The 23149-nt window shown below is 44.2% G+C and overlaps 1 protein-coding gene across 1 annotated transcript in view; it reads left to right on the forward strand.

The window, feature by feature from the left end:
* The window catches only part of LOC139228888 (sodium channel protein 1 brain-like), a 304090-nt gene that overhangs the window by 231133 nt on the left and 49808 nt on the right, over positions 1–23149 (forward strand). Inside the window, 1 exon segment of the mRNA XM_070860378.1 lies at positions 14423–14693. Coding sequence (XP_070716479.1) covers positions 14423–14693 — 271 coding nt within the window.

Raw genomic sequence — 23149 nt, forward strand, 5'->3', positions numbered from 1 at the left:
CATATTCTCACTCATCCATTATGTAACTTGACTACTGTCACCACACTGCTAACCCATTGCCTTTTATCTTCCACGTTCTTTATTATTTAAGTTTCTCCATTATGTCTAGCTCATCATGAACTTTATCACAAAGCACAAATGGCACATTCTTTGGTGGGTAAATGACTGGTTGAGCATCTGGGATTAGTCATATACTGTGCTTTCCGACCACACATTGCAAGTCTTTAAATATATCAGCATACTTCTCAGTCACTTTTATGCATTTATTATTAATGACTGCAATATTCTTTTGAGCCATCCTACCTTTGGCACATGCGATGTCCAAGGACTGGCTGTACACACTGCTCCATAACTGAAATTCTAAACTTTGATATTTGTCTTTATATTTCACACACCATATTACATTGTCTTATAGGCTTGACATTGTGGTCAACGCATTTAACCAACTTCAGATTAGGTTTGCATAATTTTGTACATTGGGCTCACAGTTCTGTCATTCTGTCATTCATCACGTGGTCAACTGTATATTCAACATCATCGCCTGTTGGACATCATTGCCCATCGGAACTCATTGCCTGTCTGACATCATTGCCTGTCTGAAATAGAATCATAGAATGGTTATAGCACAGAACGAGGCCATTTGGCCCGTTGAGCCTATGCCAGCTCTCTGCAAGAACATTTAAGCTAAACCCGTCCCCTGCCTTTTCTCTGTAGCCCAGCAAATATTTTCCTTCAGGTACTTAACCAATTCCCTTTTGAAAGCCACGATTGAATCTGCCTCCACCACTCTCTGGCAATGCATTCCAGATCCTAACCGCTCGCTGCGTAAAAAGGTTTTTCCTCATGTCACCTCTGGTTCTTTTGCCAATCACCTAAAATCTGTGTCCTCTAGTTCTTGACCCTTCTGCTAATTCTCATCCTCATGTTTAACTTCTATCATATTCTTGCCCCTTCCTATCTCTGTAACCTCCTCCAGCCCACCCGGAACTCTCCATTCCTCTGACTCTGGCCTCATGCTTCCCACCCTCCCTTCTCCTTACCATTTCATAGAATCATAAGTGATACAGCACGGGAGGCCATTCAGCCAATCATGCCTGTGCTGGCTCTTTGGTAAAGCTATCCTATTAGTCCGGTTCCCCTGCTCTTTCCCCAGAGTCCTGTTACTTTTTTCACTTCAAGTATTTATCCAATTCCCTTTTGAAAGTTACTATTGAATCTGCTACCACCACCCTTTAAGACTGCGAATGCCAGATCACAACAACTCGCTGTGTAAAAAATTGGACACAATACTCCAGTTTTTAATAAAAGTTTAGCATAATTTCCTTACCTATCATTCTCTATGCCTCTATTAATAAAGCCAAGGATCCCATTTGCTTCCTTAACAGCCTTCTCAACTTGTTCTGCTACCTTCAAAGATTTGTGTACATACACCCCCCAATCAATAGAAATGGACAAAATCACAGATTGGGGTACACATGTGTAGGAATCCCCTGAGAAGAATGGCCCTTCTCACAAAAAGCCAGGCAACGTATCCAGGTGTACCTTGACACAGTGACTGACTCTTTCAATATAAACTGGGGCTGGGGAGAGTCTTTGGGAAAATATGCGACCATGCCTTCAGCCGTCTCGACCCCAAGCTCTGGGATTCCCTCCCTAAAACTCTCAACCTCTCCACCTGCCTCTCCTCATTTAATACCCTCCTTAAAACCCATTTTTTTTTAACCAAGCTTTTGGAAATGATGGCGATCCCACGATCTTACTGCTCTTGTTCTTCTTGGTGGTAGAGTTCACAGGGCTGAATGTAATGACTGTGCATTCTGTAGGTAGTACATACTGCAGCCACAATGTACTGGTGGTAGAGAGAGTGGATATGGCATCTAGTGGCAGGAGTAGCGATCAAGCAGACTACTTTGTCCTGGATCATGTCAAGCTTCTTGAGTATTGTTGCAGCTGCACCCATCCATGAGAATGATAAGTATTTCATCACACTCCTGACGAGGTATTAAATGGCAGATAGGCTTTGAGTGGTCATTTGTGACTCACCTGTCACAAAGTACCCAGCCTCTGACTTGCTCTGGTAGCCATGTTGTTGATATGGCTGATCGAGTTAAACTATTGGTCAATGGTGACCCCCATATTGATGGTGGGTGGCTTGGTAATGGTGATGGTGGTGTCATTGAAGGTCAGAATGAGGTAGTTGGGCCTTTTCTTGTTGGAGATGTCCATTGCCTGGCACTCATGTTACCTGCCATTTGTTGTCCAAGTCCTATTGTAAGCTGACATTGGCTGCTTCATTGTCAGAGAAAGTTGTAAAAGGAGCTAAACATTGTAGAATTGTCAGTGGTCAGCCCCACTTACAATCTTATGATGGGGGGAATGTCATTGCTGAAGCACCAGAAAATGGCTGGATCAAGAGCTGAGGAACTCTTGCAGCAATGTCCTGCACATATTTGTAAGAAGACAGAACACAATTGTTTTCCCTGGCCAGAAGTATGACTTGCTTGTCCTGACCCACAGCACTCTATGCAGATATTGATCTCAAATTGGTAATATCACTCTGATCTAACCTAGCAAAAAACTATTTGCACTGAGTGCTGACTTCCCACAATATGGGGAGCTAAAGCCGGAGGTCTACACAATATATCATTTGAAGTACTTGTTGGTTTGGAAATTATCTGGGCCCAGTTTTATGAAAGCAATACACACCTGAAGCAAGAGACCGAAGCACTGATGGAAATTGGTCCTCAGGCCTCATCTGAGTAATTGAGGAGTGCTGCTGATGCTGGTCGCAAATCTACAAGCAATGCATCTGCTAGAAGACACCAATTTTGGACCGCCTGCTGTATTAGCAGTCCTTAAGTAATTTCCAGGATGAGGGTGGTGGAGCAGACTATGGGGGGGACTGATCATGACTCCTGTGAAGTGGAGGGAGCACTCTGCCTTCTTCTGGCTACACAGGAAGATGTTTCTTTAAAAAATTATTAAAAACTTATCTTAAAAAAACACTCAAGAATATCAGTGACTAATTTGTCAAAGGGTTCCTTTATCAGGTGTTAGGACCCTAATTTACATATTCAAGTCGACTAGCATCAACCCCAACATATTTGGCAGTGGGACTAACGTCTGTCATAGAAACATAGAAACATAGAAAATAGGTGCAGGAGTAGGCCATTCGGCCATTCCAGCCTGCACCGCCATTCAATGGGTTCATGGCTGAACATGCAACTTCAGTACCACGTTCCTGCTTTCTCGCCATGCCCCTTGATCCCCCTAGTAGTAAGGACTACATCTAACTCCTTTTTGAATATATTTAGTGAATTGGCCTCAACAACTTCCTGTGGTAGAGAATTCCACAGGTTCACCATTCTCTAGGTGAAGAAGTTTCTCCTCATCTCGGTCCTAAATGGCTTACCCCTTGTAAGGGAGAGATGGGAAGGCTTCCTCTCCCACGAGTGGGCCCACTGATATAGAGGGTCGACGCTCGCCCCAGCCCACGTAGCAATTCTCGAAGTTAGCAGACAGAGACGGATGGCAAAGTATAACGATCTTTATTATGAACGTCCGGGAACACCTCTTATCACAGTCGCCTGTGAGTGGAGATGCTCCTCGAACAGCACAATCATACAACTTTTATACATTTCAAAACCCCTCTGTTCCCAGACAAGACCTCCCTAGATTTCTAATTGAACTACCTTATCAGTGCTACTTCTCTAATTGGACTACCTTATTAGTGCTACTTTGGATTGACAGGCCAAGACCCTCGTGACCGCTTTAGGCCGTGACTAGAATGACTTCATTAGGTCGGAATTTGTTATACATTTCCTTGGTACCTTTGAGTCGCCTCGAGCCTCTTCGCAAGGTCTTATCAATGTCTGTTTAGGTTCTCACATCGTATCCTGTCGGAATATTATTGAATTGATAACTTCTGGAGCCTTGGTACAAGGCCGAAGAGAGGCCTTTTACCTCCTTATGGGCCATTGCAGGAACCATCACTTTAACCCTTGTCCCGCTGGTACCCCAATGCCAAATTTCTCTTATAATTCCCCCCTTTTGGCCCTTGGCTATACGCCAAGCTGGCCATATTTCCCAATAACTATCTCCCTGTAGGCGAGTTCCAGATAGGTTCGTTCACCTGGGTGGCCATCTCCCAAGCTTCGGGACCTCCTGAAACCTTCCCACAGAGTTATATAAGGTAAGTCCTTTCTGTAGGACTGCTTAAATTTTCATCCCTTATGGCCTTAATAATAGTGCGTGCCCTGACGTATCGTTTGACCTGTTTAATTCGTGCACATGTTAATCCCATCATGACCATCAGAACCAGACCCTGTATTACTATAAGTACATGTGATATTATTTTTATCCATGGGTGAATTTGATCATCAAGTCCAATGTCCTACAGCTTTGAGTACCAGGGCTGATCAGCCAGCATTGCGTTAGTGTCTCTCTGTAAGTTGTCTATTTCTTCGATCAGCCGGATATACTGTCATCTTTGATTCTGGATTCCTTGCACCAGACGTAATTGTTCCTCATTTAATTCCAGTATTGTTCCATGGATGATTTCCATTGTCTGTGGACGTATATGGTTAAGTTGGCTGCCCCCGTGCTCACGCACCACTCTCCGTTCCCTTGCGGGGCAGCGATGATCTCCAGATCGTGTTCAAGAGGAGTAATACTCAGCATACATCCGTTTATCTGGTGGAATCCGCAATCATCATTCGTCATTCGTGGCGTACCTCGACATAAAACCACTTGGTTATTTTTATAACAGTCGGTTATGGCAATGCCTCTGGTACTATTGTTAACTTTAATCACCCGTCTGGCAGGCTGATGGTAACGCAACCGAGTTTGGTTTCTTACTTCACCGATATTATCGATCTGGAATAAGGGGTCTCCCTTTGTTACATCATATGGGCCACCTGTAACAGTTCCCCTTCCGCGCCATCTCCCCACCGCGCATGTAGGGCTTGGTTATCCAAGTCCCTCCCCAGTAAACCCCTCAAGACTACGCCATTAAGTTGTTAGCCCGGTCAGCTATTGCATACAGGTCTATGGAATTCATCGTCGTAACCCCTGCCGCATCTCAGGGTAGTGGATTCTGGGCCTTCGAGGATCCGTTGTGCCAGGTTCTGGTATTTAGGTTAAGTAGTCGCTGACGCATCCTAATTATATCCTTTCTTTAGATTCTTTTATTACTAGCCCCCCTTTGGCTTCAGTCTTTATGGACGGGCTTATGGGGGGACTTGCGTGGTTGTGCTGGGAAGATTTGTTGTCCCCAGGGTGGTTGTTGGGGCAGTGGTAGGGCTTCACACTCCATCCGCCCCCCTTTTTGTTCCGTTCTGTTCCCACCCTTCTGTTTCTTGCGGGGTGGATTTAGCGGCTTGTTTTGCAGCTTCGTCCGCCCAGGCATGAGCTTCTAGAACTGAAATTCCATCCAGTTGGACTTCTGCGCCCTTCCCCATACTGGCGCCCATAGCATCGGCAGCCTGCTGCATTACAACCTTACTTAATACACTATACATAGCCATGCGTTAAAATAAGTTCTGTCCTTGCTCCAGTCCTTGGCTGCTGGGATGCATATTTCGGCAGTTAAATTAAACAAAGCTAGTTCATGTAGTTGTGTCTTTCCTGAGTGTGCTATATCTCTCGTAGTCCATCTGTATTATCCAGTGCTTGCGTGGGCCTCAAGGTTCCCAGTATCCTGAGTCTCCAGAGTCGAAGTAGCCGCTGCGGTCCCATCTCGGTGAGTGTTTTATCTGCAAATTTTAAACAGATAGCCTGGTCGTCACCAGGTGTTAGGTTCTGGTCTACTCATCTTTTAGCCATGCATGTTGAGGTCACTCTGTGAAATCGGAGGTAAGGGTTAGGTTGGATTTGTGGACTACACTTACCCAACGTGGGATACATTGGCTCTATTGCCATAGGTGATGGTGCTATGGCTGCGCACTGCACTATCCTTCTGGCCCCATTTTTTAAAAAAATCTCTTCCAGCTTATTTATCTTAGTCTTTAACTCTTGAATTTGTTTTGTTTGAGTATCTTTCTTTTATTTGTATCAGGCAAGTATTATTATATAGGCTAGTTCTGTTTTTATTTTTATTCTGACTATCCCACCATTTCCTCTATCTGTCAGGTGAGCCTTTTTTATTCTATTTAGAAATCCAAATTAATAATGTCCAGTATAAAACAGCTGTCAATGGAAAGGGTTAACTCCTTTACAGGTTTATAAGAAAGCCTGATGTCATTATGTGACTTCTCGTAATCATCCGAAAAATTCTTTTTTAAGTCTTTGTGCCTTCAAAACTTGTTTAGAAATTAGGAATCCATTAAAACAGCAGAAATCATTAGTAAAGCCGTCATAATAACAGTCTTCTCATCAGGAAAGACGGCATTTTAGATTAAACTCCAAATTTTTTTTTAACTTCTAATTCAAGTACTTGCCAAAGATTTTTTTTTTTGATTTAAAACGAGACCACACATTTTTAATAGCTATTTTGTTTACTGAAATCCAATTTTCACACAAGCTGTATATATTCCAACATTTCGTTTTATTTTACGGTCCCGTTCGCTGGGCAAATCTTGTATTTTATTTCTCTCTCAGCACAAAATCTAAACTTCCGTGCCAGTTCCATAAGAATTTTAAAATTCAGTAAGGTTCTCTAATGCCCAGTTTTCCTTTCTGTGCTGAGTTCACATAGCTTAGATCTTTTCTCCTCGTTATTTTCAAAACCCTCCTGCTTGTTTAGACTGTTCGGGACTTTTCTTGATAAACAACGTCCATCAATGGAGAGTGTCTTTTACCTCTTCAAATTCTTTTTTTTTCCAATTAAACCACTATTCTTTTCACAGCCGATATCAACTAGTATGTCTTTTTCCATTGCAAACACCCCCTTTTTTTTCAGCACCTATTTAGTACGTTATGTCTTTTTTTTTCAGATCTCCTTTCTTCAAATTAGGTTTTGTATTTTACATGGAGGGCTGCTTTTCGTTATCTCAAATTCCAGTTTCAAGGTCGTTACAATGTCTCTTCTAAACTGCTAAACTGCATTTCCAAGCTCCATAACTTACCGAATAAATCCACACCTGCGTTTCTAACTTAAAATGTCTTCAAACTTCCCACATACAGGACAACACTACAAAGGGTTAAAAAACTTTCACTCTGTTTGGAAAACATGAAAAGTTCATTCCGCAGTCAAAAAATCACACCGGAACTCTCACTCAACGGCAGACATTCACAAAAGTCTCTCTTCATTCAACAAAGCTTATTAATTGGTTGGCTGGTTCTATTTTTGGATCCATATGTCACTTAAGATAGTCATTATCAGCTTTTTTATGGCCTTACGTAATTACGCAAGTTACAATTAATGATTGGTTTTATTCACCTTTTTACTAGCCATGTTACCTATCTTCTTCGGGCTATGAGGGTCTTGGGTACTCCCTTAAATTCGTGTCAGGTATGCAGGACGCTATTTATATGTCTTCCTTTGGCGCTGTGCACTCGTACCACTGCACGCTTTGGGTCAATATATCCCGTCACTGCTCAGGGACGTTGTCTCTATTCCCTCTCTCTCTCGTCTCAGCACCGTGCGCTCGTACCGCTTCGGGTCAATAGACCTCCCTCTCCCTCTATATCTTCCCTTGCGTCGTACCCTGATTGCACTGCCGTTCTCTCATCCCTGCACCTTGCGCTCGTACCACTTCGGGTCAATAGACCTCCCTCTCCCTCTATATCTTCCCTTGCGTCGTACCCTGATCGCACTGCCGTGCTACCTCCACGCGCGCGTTTTAGGATGCACCTTTTGACCCCCTTTTACCCCTAGATCGTCCTTGTCCTCCATCTCCGTCCCTCCGGGACTCACTACAGATGGTTCTTTTGTACGGATGTCCTTCCCTTGCGGTTTACAATGCCACAGCTCTAACTTGAAGGTGGTAAATTAAAACATACTCACCCCAACAGCTGGGTCATTGTTCCGTTCAGGAAGTCCGTACCCTGCTCGCAGCACCAAATGTAAGGGGGAGATGGGAAGGCTTCCTCTCCCACGAGCGGGCCCACTGATATAGAGGGTCGACGCTCGCCCCAGCCCACGTAGCAATTCTCGAAGTTAGCAGACAGAGACGGATGGCAAAGTATAACGATCTTTATTACGAACGTCCGGGAACAACCCACATCACAGTCGCCTGTGAGTGGAGATGCTCCCCGAACACCACAATCATACAACTTTTATACATTTCAAAACCCCTCTGTTCCCGGACAAGACCTCCCTAGATTTCTAATTGAACTACCTTATCAGTGCTACTTCTCTAATTGGACTACCTTATTAGTGCTACTTTGGATTGACAGGCCAAGACCCTCGTGACCACTTTAGGCCGTGACTAGAATGACTTCATTAGGTCGGAATTTGTTATACATTTCCTTGGTGCCTGTGAGTCGCCTCAAACCTCTTCACAAGGTCTTATCAATGTCTGTTTAGGTTCTCACATCGTATCCTGTCGGAATATTATTGAATTGATAACTTCTGGAGCCTTGGTACAAGGCCGAAGAGAGGCCTTTTACCTCCTTATGGGCCATTGCAGGAACCAACACTTTAACCCTTGTCCCGCTGGTACCCCTAATGCCAAATTTCTCTTACATCACTTATCATAGAAACATAGAAACATAGAAACATAGAAACATAGAAAATAGGTGCAGGAGCAGGCCATTCAGCCCTTCTAGCCTGCACCACCATTCAATGAGTTCATGGCTGAACATGAAACTTCAGTACCCGCTTCCTGCTTTCTCGCCATACCCCTTGATCCCCCGAGTAGTAAGGACTTCATCTAACTCCCTTTTGAATATATTTAGTGAATTGGCCTCAACTACTTTCTGTGGTAGAGAATTCCACAGGTTCACCTTTCTCTGGGTGAAGAAGTTTCTCCTCATCTCGGTCCTAAATGGCTTAACCCTTATCCTCAGACTGTGACTCCTGGTTCTGGACTTCCCCAACCTTGGGAACATTCTTCCTACATCTAACCTGTCTAAACCTGTCAGAATTTTAAACGTTTCTATGAGGTCCCCTCTCATTCTTCTGAACTCCAGTGAATACAAGCCCAGTTGATCCAGTCTTTCTTGATAGGTCAGTCCCACCATCCCGGGAATCAGTCTGGTGAATCTTCGCTGCACTCCCTCAATAGCAAGAATGTCCTTCCTCAAGTTAGGAGACCAAAACTGTACACAATACACCGGGTGTGGCCTCACCAAGGCCCTGTACAACTGTAGCAACACCTCCCTGCCCCTGTACTCAAATCCCCTCGCTATGAAGGCCAACATACCATTTGCTTTCTTAACCGCCTGCTGTACCTGCATGCCAACCTTCAATGACTGATGTACCATGACACCCAGGTCTCGTTGCACCTTCCCTTTTCCTAATCTGTCACCATTCAGATAATAGTCTGTCTCTCTGTTTTTACCACCAAAGTGGATAACCTCACATTTATCCACATTATACTTCATCTGCCATGCATTTGCCCACTCACCTAACCTATCCAAGTCACTCTGCAGCCTCATAGCATCCTCCTCGTAGCTCACACTGCCACCCAACTTAGTGTCATCCGCAAATTTGGAGATACTACATTTAATCCCCTCGTCTAAATCATTAATGTACAATGTAAACAGCTGGGGCCCCAGCACAGAACCTTGCGGTACCCCACTAGTCACTGCCTGCCATTCTGAAAAGTCCCCATTTACTCCTACTCTTTGCTTCCTGTCTGACAACCAGTTCTCAATCCACGTCAGCACACTACCCCCAATCCCATGTGCTTTAACTTTGCACATTAATCTCTTGTGTGGGACCTTGTCGAAAGCCTTCTGAAAGTCCAAATATACCACATCAACTGGTTCTCCTTTGTCCACTTTACTGGAAACATCCTCAAAAAATTCCAGAAGATTTGTCAAGCATGATTTCCCTTTCACAAATCCATGCTGACTTGGACCTATCATGTCACCATTTTCCAAATGCGCTGCTATGACATCCTTAATAATTAATTCCATTATTTTACCCACTACTGAGGTCAGGCTGACCGGTCTATAATTCCCTGTTTTCTCTCTCCCTCCTTTTTTAAAAAGTGGGGTTACATTGGCTACCCTCCACTCGATAGGAACTGATCCAGAGTCAATGGAATGTTGGAAAATGACTGTCAATGCATCCGCTATTTCCAAGGCCACCTCCTTAAGTACTCTGGGATGCAGTCCATCAGGCCCTGGGGATTTATCGGCCTTCAATCCCATCAATTTCCCCAACACAATTTCCCGACTAATAAAGATTTCCCTCAGTTCCTCCTCCTTACTAGACCCTCTGACCCCTTTTATATCCGGAAGGTTGTTTGTGTCCCCCTTAGTGAATACCGAACCAAAGTACTTGTTCAATTGGTCTGCCATTTCTTTGTTCCCCGTTATGACTTCCCCTGATTCTGACTGCAGCGGACCTACGTTTGTCTTTACTAACCTTTTGCAATCCGCCTTAATGTTCCCTGCAAGCTTCTTCTTGTACTCCATTTTCCCTGCTGAGTTCTAAATTTCTCCCAGTCCCCGGGTTCGCTGCTATTTCTGGCCAATTTGTATGCCACTTCCTTGTCTTTAATACTATCCCTGATTTCCCTAGATAGCCACGGTTGAGCCACCTTCCCTTTTTTATTTTTACGCCAGACAGGAATGTACAATTGTTGTAATTCATCCATGCGGTCTCTAAATGTCTGCCATTGCCCATCCACAGTCAACCCCTTAAGTATCATTCGCCAATCTATCCTAGCCAATTCACGCTTCATATCTTCAAAGTTACCCTTCTTTAAGTTCTGGACCATGGTCTCTGAATTAACTGTTTCATTCTCCATCCTAATGCAGAATTCCACCATATTATGGTCACTCTTCCCAAGGGACCTCGCACAATGAGATTGCTAATTAATCCTCTCTCATTACACAACACCCAGTCTAAGATGGCCTCCCCCCCATTTGGTTCCTCGACATATTGGTCTAGAAAACCATCCCTTATGCACTCCAGGAAATCCTCCTCCACCGTATTGCTTCCAGTTTGGCTAGCCCAATCTATGTGCATATTAAAGTCACCCATTATAACTGCTACACCTTTATTGCATGCCACCCTAATTTCCTGTTTGATGCCCTCCCCAACATCACTACTACTGTTTGGAGGTCTGTACACAACTCCCACTAACGTTTTTTGCCCTTTGGTGTTCTGCAGCTCTACCCATATAGATTCCACATCATCCAAGCTAATGTCTTTCCGAACTATTGCATTAATCTCCTCTTTAACCAGCAATGCTACCCCACCTCCTTTTCCTTTATTCTATCCTTCCTGAATGTTGAATACCCCTGGATGTTGAGTTCCCAGCCCTGACCATCCTGGAGCCACGTCTCCGTAATCCCAATCACATCATATTTGTTAACGTCTATTTGCACAGTTAATTCATCCACCTTATTGCGGATACTCCTTGCATTAAGACACAAAGCCTTCAGGCTTGTTTTTTTAACACCCTTTGTCCTTTTAGAATTTTGCTGTACAGTGGCCCTTTTTGTTCCTTGCCTTAGGTTTCTCTGCCCTCCACTTTTCCTCATCTCCTTTCTGTCTTTTGCTTTTGCCTCCTTTTTGACTCCCTCTGTCTCCCTGCATTGGTTCCCATCCCCCTGCCATATTATCCTTAGACTTCGCCATTCTTCCTGCATCTAACCTGTCTAAACCCATCAGAATTTTAAACGTTTCTATGAGATCCCCTCTCATTCTTCTGAACTCCAGTGAATACAAGCCCAGTTGATCCAGTCTTTCTTGATATGTCAGTCCTGCCATCCCAGGAATCAGTCTGGTGAACTTTCGCTGCACTCCCTCAGTAGCAAGAATGTCCTTCCTCAAGTTAGGAGACCAAAACTGTACACAATACTCCAGTTGTGGCCTCACCAAGGCCCTGTACAACTGTAGTAACACCTCCCTGCCCCTGTACTCAAATCCCCTCGCTATGAAGGCCAACATGCCATTTGCCTTCTGAACCGCCTGCTGTACCTGCATGCCAACCTTCAATGACTGATGTACCATGACACCCAGGTCTCGTTGCACCTCCCCTTTTCCTAATCTGTACCATTCAGATAATAGTCTGTCTCTCTGTTTTTACCACCAAAGTGGATAACCTCACATTTATCAGATTGGGCGTAGGCCAACCCACTGCTAGATTGGTATGAAAAGCGTGCTCAATGCATATCAATTTCTACCCCATGGTGCTCAGAGTCAATGCAGCTGCAGCTGGAGTGCAGTGGAAGGATCACGCATTAATCGGGACCTAAATATGTTGGGTTCCAACCTTGCTTCAGAATTTCCAATGGTAAGAAGGGAATCTCCTGGAAAGTTTGTCGGGGTTTGTGATGGAGGTACCCATGGGACACAATCCTGGTATAGGCACTGCCCTATGGATTCTCAGCCTCAAGATTGTTATGTCAATTAAATATGCAGAACTCTACATCATTTGTAAGAGGATGAGTAACTGCATGGATATTACCTCAGCTGAAAAATGAAAAAAGACCCAATTAAGGCAACTCTTTAAAATTATTTAATTAAAACAGATGTTCTATTTGACAATACAGCTAATGTTTCTTAACATATTGGGGTTGAATTACTGTGGGGATTCTCCTGATCGTGCACCATAGCTTTGGCAAAAGATCTGCAGAAACCCCAGAGCCGTTAACCATTTCTCCGGGGATTTTGTGATCTTCTGACAAATTTACATTGGATAATCGTGAGAACTTCCACAGAAAGTCACCCCATTATGTTTAGGAGAATCCAAGATCAATTATTCTGTGATCAGGCTGATGATGGGTGGCCTTTCTGTGTCATCCATTTAACTGTCTCATCGAGATCTGCTCCCATCAGTGCTTGAAATGACAAAGATTTGCCACGGGAAATCTGTGCAATTACAATAGTACTAAATCATTTAAGTTAAATGCTGGATAAAATAGAGTTTAAAATATTATGTACAGTGCAAGCATCAATTTAAGATCACAGTTATATTGCAGCCAGTGAAAAGCCAAAGTGAGGCTATTTCGTCGATGGGATCTCATCGCATTTATCAGCATTCAGTATGCAGAGTTTCACTCCCAACGTATACCATACATTTAACAATGATGTGAAGCCTAAACTGTTTCATCCTGGTAAAAAGAAAATGCATAGCTCAACTAGTCTGTGATTAATTTCCTAAATTGGTAACATAAATGGATGCATTTATCAGCTATAGTGTTATGTTTTGGGATTTTATGCTGGATACAAACAACCATAAGAGGCCCTTTGTCCCCAATGATCAGGTGTGTGCCTTTACCTGCCCAATATCTAGATGACTCAGCAATTGAACAGAAAATCTTCACCACAGTACTTCCAGGGAGGTATCCGAGAATCTGGGCGCAGCCTTCTGGCGCTAAGGCATCTTTCCTTGCACCTTCACAAAAGTCTTCAACAGATAAGAATAGCCACCTCTCCCATCCACCTGTAAGCTTCCTACAACAAACTTCAATGCAGATGTATGCAATGCTCCTTTAAATATCTGAGCTGAAAGTGAGTCATCGGTGATGTCATCAGTCCCGCTCTAGGTAACTCGCAGGACTCATTCAATTGACCTAATTCAGTTAAATGCACAATGCAAAACGCGCTGTTGAGAACTTTGTGATGGCGACCCGCTAGGCGGCCCTCATGCACCTGCCCCAACTCTAAGGTAAACATTCCAGCCTACCTGTGAAGATATATTGGAAAAAAAGACATTAGCAGATTTGCTGCCATTGCTTGCCTGCCATCAAATAAATTACGCAGGATGTTTGGAATTGAAATAACTAACAAATTTAACTCTCTTGCTCATGTGCATGCTCATACAGATAATCTAGCTCGGTTTAACTGTTGGATAGGGCACTAGAACTCTTCTACTCTTATGCAAGGTACTCCAACAGTACAGCACTCTCTGAGTATAGCACATAGCACAGAATGTCAGGAGATTATGTGATCAAGTCTTGAAGTGGGGTTTGAATCAATAACCTTCTGACTCAGAGGCAAGAGTGTTACCACTGAGCCAAGGTTGACACTTAGTACAATGGATGCAAATCATCTTAATATAGGCAAACATACATTCTGTCACAAATGGTAATCACAGAAGGTACACTTTATATTTTCATTTAGTTATATTTGCCTATACAATATAGAACAAAAGCATTATCAAGAAGAAAATAATATGCAGTTTACTTTGCTTTACCATAGGTAGATTTCATTTTGGTTGTGAGTTTTTCTATGCACTTGATATTGTGTCAGTCGAATCTTAATTAGATTGCAATTAATATGGACAAAAATTGTTTTAAATATGTAGCAGAGATTCATGTGATGTTTTGTTACTAATTATTCATTTCTTTTCTCTAGAACAAGGTACTTTACAAGTTCTACAAGCTGGTGAGCCATAGATGGTTTGAACCATTCACCATTGCTTTGATAACAATGAACGTGCTGGTGATGGCATGTGATCATTATGGGCAGACAAAATTATTCGCCTTAGTTTTAAATTGGTTCAACCTAATATTTGCAGCTTTGTTTACAGTTGAAGCAATTTTAAAACTTTTGGGCCAACGACATTACTATTTCACTCAAGCCTGGAATATCTTTGATTTTCTAGTCGTCGTTCTTTCCCTTGTCGGTAAGTGACATTTTACTGTTGATCTTTCTATTTGATAAAAATCACTTTTGGAGGAAGGTTGTTTAAGTGAGGGAAGGTAAATCAACTATGTGAGGATCCCTTCCTAAGAAGGTCAAGTACATTACCAGGTGGACCAGCCAAGGAGCAACTTAGAAGAAATCCATAGGGATGAATGCCAGCTGGGTCTTCTTCCCCTCCACACCAACTATGCAAAGACCCATTTTAAAGTCACACTTCATGATTAACTTTTTAAATGATCAAAGCTTGTGTTTTTTTTCTAGCAGTGGCATTGTTTGTACAATATTTCTCCTATTTTATTAGGAATTTTTTTTTAAATCTTGTCAGTTATTTACTGGATTCATTTTGTTTTACAATAATATTGAATGCGCTTGTTTTGAAACCTTGCATTAAGTACCGCCATAATTTGCGTAGAGCATTCTACAATATGCAAGGAGACATCTTCCTTTTATTTCAGTTACAGTTGATATTATTTTATCGATGGGCTCTGTCTGTAAATAATATCTCTTGTTTTTTTGTCATATGGTCCTTGTTCCGTCCACATACCAAAGACCACAAATAGCCAGCCACAGATGTTTCCTTGAAAAAACGTTATTTTCATTTTACATGATGAGAAAAGATAAAGGGTCTATTAATGTTTTAAGTCAAAGGCAAATTCACTTGGAGGATAATAATCTAATCAATTAAGTTTATTTATAAAACATAAATATGCATCCCTACAAAGGTCAAATTGTCGGCATACTTTTCTAAATCATGTTATCAACAGAAGCATTGCCCATATGGAAAATCTGGGCGCATTGTAGCCTAATTTTCTGCCCATCAGTTTAAATGGTTGTAAATTCATATGCAATACTGCCTGAATTTATCATATATGCTTCCGGAGGGCGGGGTTCTGCGCTGAATGATAAAATTGGAAAATTACTCCTTGCACCTCCAGTATAGAATTGCAAAAAATCTTTTCCTTAATGCTGATAATTTTGTGAATTGCAATCACTTAACCTTTTCTAAACCTTACAAATGAATCTCTCCAAATTATATTACAATCAATGATGGACCGTAGCTGGATGAGGTCCGATTGAGTCTAATCCACTAATATTGTTGCACTAAAATGCTTCCTACTTACTAAAGACCACATAATAACAATAATAAATTGTAGATCAGATAAAAATTTCTGTGTATCATTCCAAAATCAAGCCACATTGCATCCATGCCGCAACTTCATGTGACTATTCCTGCTCTTATTATAGCACTCACTAACAACTCTTGGAGAATAACAAGCAAGTTGGCAGATACAGCTGCTTTAATTAATGAAATTCAACAGCTTAAGATGAACATGATCTCTTCAATCACCATAGTCAATATGGAAAAGTAGGATCTTAATAAAGCAACTCCAAGTTAAGGATGATGATCAGGTCAATCATCCTCCGCCCAATGTTTACTTGCCCAGGTTTTTCTCTAAGCCTGCAATGGGGAACGAAAAGGCTCCTGCTGCTTCCTGGTGCCAACCTCATTCAGGATACTAATTGCATTAATTTGGGGAGTGTCCTTACTGCCCTGTATATTCTGCAGCATCACATCATTGGTACAATATCATTGCTCTCTGTCTGCAAAACCTAAAGCACAGCATACTTTGGCAGGCACACAGCTGCCACCAGTAACCCTAAAGCTTTCCTGTCTGACATTTTGCAGTTTTCGGGCTATAATTTTTTATGTTTCTTTGCAGTACATTGATATTCTAGCATAGTTTATTTGGACTGGATCTTTAATTGGTTGCCTGTTATTTCTTTGAATTTAACTTCTGCTCCCCTACCATTCAAGATACTTTACCTGAGCTTGATGCCTGGTGTGGGCACTCCTCTGGGAATTCCCCTTGCAATTGGGGAGCTGAAGAATGATTGTGACTTTTATAGCTAGGAGAAGTTAGGTGGATCTGTGCCTACCCAAGGAATCACATATATAAAACGTGCCACAATTACTTAAACATGTCTGAGGAGCCCTGTCCTCACCACTTACTCTTCACCAGGGAGGCAATCGCAGAACATTCCTGTCTCCGCCAAACCTCCTCTATGATTGGCACAGCTCTGCGCTTGGTAGCAAAAATCACAACTGCCTTGAACTTTTCTACTACTTGCTTTTTTCAGAGTGCTAGGGTTGACATATCCAAGGACAGCCAGTATTCTACAACATTCTATGTAGCATCCACATTTCAAGGTCATTCAGCCCTAAATGTGAGGTCGGTGAAGCCCTACACCAAATTTCTGACCAGACCATCCCCTAGCATAGAGAATAGAATAAGAGTGAGTAATGGAAATAGGAGCCCAAGATCTTTATAGCACCAAGTAATGGTGTTCTTGAGCGAGATCATCACTGCACTTAGGACCTTTGTTAAAGGGATTTCCCTGCAGGTGCCACTGAAGAGCCATATGCTTCAGGTGGAATTGAAGTTCTGTGATGCACCCAAAGATCACTGCAAGGATATAGTTAGTGGATTCATAGTTTGCAGGTTACTTTGCACACTCTCAGAGAACCTAATAAATTGATGGTGGTCAGAAAGTAAGCTTTTAAAGGCGTCAATCCTAGAATTCAGCATCCTGCTGCTCCTCTTGAATCAAGCTGGGTCTTTCACTCAGTACTGCCCATTCTAACTCTAACTCTACTCCTTTCCCCAGAGTCAATATTCAAGGCTTGTTGCTTGTAGCAGGCGGAGTGAGTGATGCAGTATGGTGGGTAGTGGATGGTCCCTCTCCCTATGGTGCATTTTCTGCTGTTCCTGAGGCAGCTTTACAGAATAAGCATCAATTTGTAATTTTCAATAAACTCCTTGCAATGCATTTCAGCAGCCAAAAATGTTTTTCTTTTATTCGTTCATGGTATGTGGGCATCGCTGGCAAGGCCAGCATTTATTGTCCATCCCTAATTACCCTTGAGAAGGTGGTGGTGAGCCACCTTCTTGAACCGCTGCAATCCATGTGGTGATGGTACTCCCACAGTGCTGTTAGGGAGTTCCAGGATTTTGAACCAGCGACGACGAAGGAACGGTGATATATTTTCAAGTCAGAATAGTATGTAACTTACAGGGGAACTTGAAGGTGGCGGTGTTCCCATGCACTTGCTGCCTTTGTCCTTCTAGGTGGTAGAGGTCACGGGTTTGGTAGATGCTACCGAAGAAGCCTTGGCGAGTGCATCTTATAGATGGTACACACTGAAAGAAAAGACAGACTTGGATTTAGATAGTGCCTTTCACGACCACCGGACGTCTCAGAGCACTTTACAGCTAATTAAGTATCTTTGAGTGTATAGTCACTGTTGTAATGTAGGAAATGCAGCAGCCAATTTGCATAGAGGGGATCTCATAGAAACATATAAAATTCTGACGGGCCTGGACAGGTTAGATGCAGGAAAAGTGTTCCCGATGTTGGGGGAGTCAAGAACCAGGGGTCACAGTCTAAAGATAAGGGGTAAGCCATTTAGGACTGAGATGAGGAGAAACTTCTTCACTCAGAGAGTTGTTAACCTGTGGAATTCTCTTTCACAGAGAGTTGTTGATGCCAGTTCGTTAGATATATTCAAGAGGGAGTTGGATATGGCCCTTACGGCTAAAGGGATTAAGGGGTATGGAGAGAAAGCAGGAAAGGGGTACTGAGGTGAATGATCAGCCATGATCTTATTGAATGGTGGTGCAGGCTCGAAGGGCTGAATGGCCTACTCCTGCACCTATTTTTCTATGTTTCTATGTACAAGCAAGCTGTCACAAACAGCAATGCGATAATAATCAGATAATCTGTTTTTTTGTTATGTTGATTGAGGGATAAATATTGGCCAAGACATCGGGGATAACTCCCCTGTTCTTCAAAATAGTGCCATGGGATCTTTTACATCCACTTGAGAGAGCAGACGGGACCTCGGTTTAACATCTCATCCAAAAGACGACACCTCCGACAGTGCAGTGCTCCCTCAGCACCGCACTAGAGTGTCAGCCTAGATTTTTTTGTGCTCAAGTTCCAGGAGTGAGACTTGAACTCACAACCCACAACTTTCGAACTCAGAGGTAAATGTGCTACCCCCCTGAGCCTCAGATGACACAGCAACCATAGTACGCCAGTGGTGGAGGGAGTGAATGTTTAAGGTGGTGGATGGGGTGCAAATCAAGCGGGCTGCTTTGTCCTGGATGGTGTCGAGCTTCTTGAGTGTTGTGGGAGCTGCGCTCAACCAGGCAATTGGAAAGTATTCCATCACTCTCCTGACAATATGATAAAGTGATGCTAGTTAAGTTGCCTATTGGCTGAATGAGTAAGTGAAGAACTAATTCCTAACAGGAAGAGAAAGATGGAAGAATCGGTACTGGCCTACAGGTTCATCACATGACTATTTTTATTATTTTAATACCCAGAATTAATCCTTTTGATCTTACAGCCCCTCCTAGTTTGGTCTCATCTGTAAGTTTAACTAATTTACATTGAGTTTAAGAACTGAGGACATTGATGGAAATTAGAACCAGTACTGGTTCCAACAATGGCTTCTAGCGCACCTTAGTTAGTACGTCTCTCCACCCAAACATGGACCTTCGAACCAGTACCCATTGGTTTCTACCCTGCTTTTCAAACTTCCTTACTCTCATACTCCAACCCCCTTGCAATAAAGGACAACATGCCATTTGCCTTCCTTTTTACTTGCTGTACCTACAAGCTAGCTTTCTGTGTTTCTTGCACAAGGACACCCAAATCTCTCTGAACACCAACATTTAAAAGTTACTCACCATTTCAAAAATATTCTGTTTTTCTATTCTTCCTACCAAAGTATAACCTTACATTTCCCTACATTATACTCCATCTGCCACCTTACTGCCCACTCACTTAGTCTATCTATATCGCTTTGCAGACGCTTTGTGTTCTCCTCACAGCTTACTGTCCCACCTAGCTTTGTATCATCAGCAAACTTGGATACATTATACTCAGTCCCTTCATCTAAGTCATTAATATAGATTGTAAACAGCTGAGGCCACAGGACTGATCCTTGGGGCACCCCGCTAGTTACCACCTGCCAACCTGAAAAAGACCCGCTTATCACTACTCTCTGTTTTCTATCCGTTAACCAATACTCTATCCATGCTAATACATTACCTCCAATCCCAAGAGCCCTTATCTTGTATAATAATCTTTTATGTGGCACTTTATCGAATGCCTTTTGGAAATCCAAATATACTATCCACTGGTTCTCTTTTATCCACCCTGCTAGTTGCATCCTCAAAAAACTCTAATAAATTTGTCAAACACGATTTCCCTTTCATAAAACCATGTTGACTCTGCCTTATGATATTATGATTTTCTTAATGCCCTGATGTCATCATCATCATCATCATCATAGGCAGTCCCTCAAAATCAAAATCAAAATTTGCTTCCACTCTAAAAGTGAGTTCTCAGGTGGCTGTACAGTCCAATGCGGGAATTACAGTCTCTGTAACAGGTGGGGAAGACAGTGGTTGAAGGAAAGGGTGGATGGGGAGCCTAGTTTGCCACATGGTCCTTCCGCTGTTTGCACTTGGTTTCTGCATGCTCTCGGTGATGAGACTCGAGATGCTCAGCACCCTCCCGGATGCTCTTTCTCCACTTTGGCCGGTCGTGGGCCAGGGATTCCCAAGTGCTGGTAGGGATGTTACACTTTATCAAGGAGGCTTTGAGGGTGTCCTTGAAGCGTTTCCCCTACCCACCTGGAGGTCGTTTGCCATGTAGGAGTTCCAAGTAGAGCACTTGCTTAGGGAGTCTCGTGTTGGGCATGCGGACGATATGGCCCGCCCAAAGGAGCTGGTCGAGTGTGGTCAGTGCTTCGATGCTGGGGATGTTGGCCTGAGTGAGAACACTTATGTTGGTGCATCTATCCTTCCAGTGGATTTGCAGGATCTTGCGGAGACAGCACTGGTGGTACTTCTCCAGCGCTTTGAGGTGTATATAGTCCATGTCTCTGAGCCATATAGGAGGACAGGTATCACTACTGCTCTGTAGATCATAAACTTGGTGCCAGATTTGAGGTCCTGGTCTTCAAACACTCTCTTCCTCAGGCTGGCACACTTCAGGTGGTGTTGGACCTAATCATCGATGTCTGCCCTTGCTGATGGTAGATTCCCATGGTGGGTTCTGATACCACTTCCTTAACAATGGATTCCAGCATTTTTCCGACAACTGATATTAGGCTAACTGGACACTGAGACACTGAGACACTGGGACACTGAGACACTGAGACACTGAGACACAGAGACACTTGGACACTTGGACACTGAGACACTGGGACACTGGGACACTGGGACACTGAGACGCTGGGACACTGGGACACTGGGACACTGGGACACTGGGACACTGGGACGCTGAGACGCTGGGACACTGGGACGCTGAGACGCTGGGACACTGGGACACTGAGACACAAAGACACAAAGACACTTGGACACTGAGACACTGGGACACTGGGACACTGGGACACTGGGACACTGGGACACTGGGACACTGAGACGCTGGGACACTGGGACACTGAGACACAAAGACACAAAGACACTTGGACACTGAGACACTGGGACACTGGGACACTGGGACACTGGGACACTGAGACGCTGGGACACTGGGACACTGAGACACTGAGACACAAAGACACTTGGACACTGAGACACTGGGACACTGGGACACTGGGACACTGAGACGCTGGGACACTGGGACACTGGGACACTGGGACGCTGAGACGCTGGGACACTGGGACGCTGAGACGCTGGGACACTGGGACACTGAGACACAAAGACACAAAGACACTTGGACACTGAGACACTGGGACACTGGGACACTGGGACACTGGGACACTGGGACCCTGAGACGCTGGGACACTGGGACACTGAGACACAAAGACACAAAGACACTTGGACACTGAGACACTGGGACACTGGGACACTGGGACACTGGGACACTGAGACGCTGGGACACTGGGACACTGAGACACTGAGACACAAAGACACAAAGACACTTGGACACTGAGACACTGGGACACTGGGACACTGGGACACTGAGACGCTGGGACACTGGGACGCTGAGACGCTGGGACACTGGGACACAAAGACACAAAGACACTTGGACACTGAGACACTGGGACACTGGGACACTGGGACACTGGGACGCTGAGACGCTGGGACACTGGGACACTGAGACACAAAGACACAAAGACACTTGGACACTGAGACACAGGGACACTGGGACACTGGGACACTGAGACGCTGGGACACTGGGACACTGAGACACTGAGACACAAAGACACAAAGACACTTGGACACTGAGACACTGGGACACTGGGACACTGAGACGCTGGGACACTGGGACACTGAGACGCTGGGACACTGGGACACTGAGACACAAAGACACAAAGACACTTGGACACTGAGACACTGGGACACTGGGACACTGAGACGCTGGGACACAGGGACACTGAGACGCTGGGACACTGGGACACTGAGACACAAAGACACAAAGACACTTGGACACTGAGACACTGGGACACAGGGACACTGGGACACTGGGATACTGAGACGCTGGGACACTGGGACACTGAGACACTGGGACACTGGGACACTGGGACACTGGGACACTGAGACGCTGGGACACTGGGACACTGAGACGCTGGGACACTGGGACACTGAGACACAGAGACACAGAGACACAAAGACACTTGGACACTGAGACACTGGGACACTGGGACACTGGGACACTGGGACACTGAGACGCTGGGACACTGGGACACTGAGACACTGAGACACTGAGACACAAAGACACAAAGACACTTGGACACTGAGACACTGGGACACTGGGACACTGAGACGCTGGGACACTGGGACACTGAGACACTGAGACGCTGGGACACTGGGACACTGAGACACTGAGACACAAAGACACAAAGACACTTGGACACTGAGACACTGGGACACTGGGACACTGGGACACTGGGACACTGAGACGCTGGGACACTGGGACACTGAGACACTTGACACTGAGACACAAAGACACTTGGACACTGAGACACTGGGACACTGGGACACTGAGACGCTGGGACACTGGGACACTGAGACACAAAGACACAAAGACACTTGGACACTGAGACACTGGGACACTGGGACACTGGGACACTGGGACACTGGGACACTGGGACACTGAGACGCTGGGACACTGGGACACTGAGACACTGAGACACAAAGACACAAAGACACTTGGACACTGAGACACTGGGACACTGGGACACTGGGACACTGAGACGCTGGGACACTGGGACACTGAGACACTTGACACTGAGACACAAAGACACTTGGACACTGAGACACTGGGACACTGGGACACTGGGACACTGAGACGCTGGGACAGTGGAACACTGAGACACAAAGACACAAAGACACTTGGACACTGAGACACTGGGACACT

This window comes from Pristiophorus japonicus, chromosome 2, assembly GCF_044704955.1.
Source record: "Pristiophorus japonicus isolate sPriJap1 chromosome 2, sPriJap1.hap1, whole genome shotgun sequence".
Lineage (NCBI taxonomy): Eukaryota > Metazoa > Chordata > Chondrichthyes > Pristiophoridae > Pristiophorus > Pristiophorus japonicus.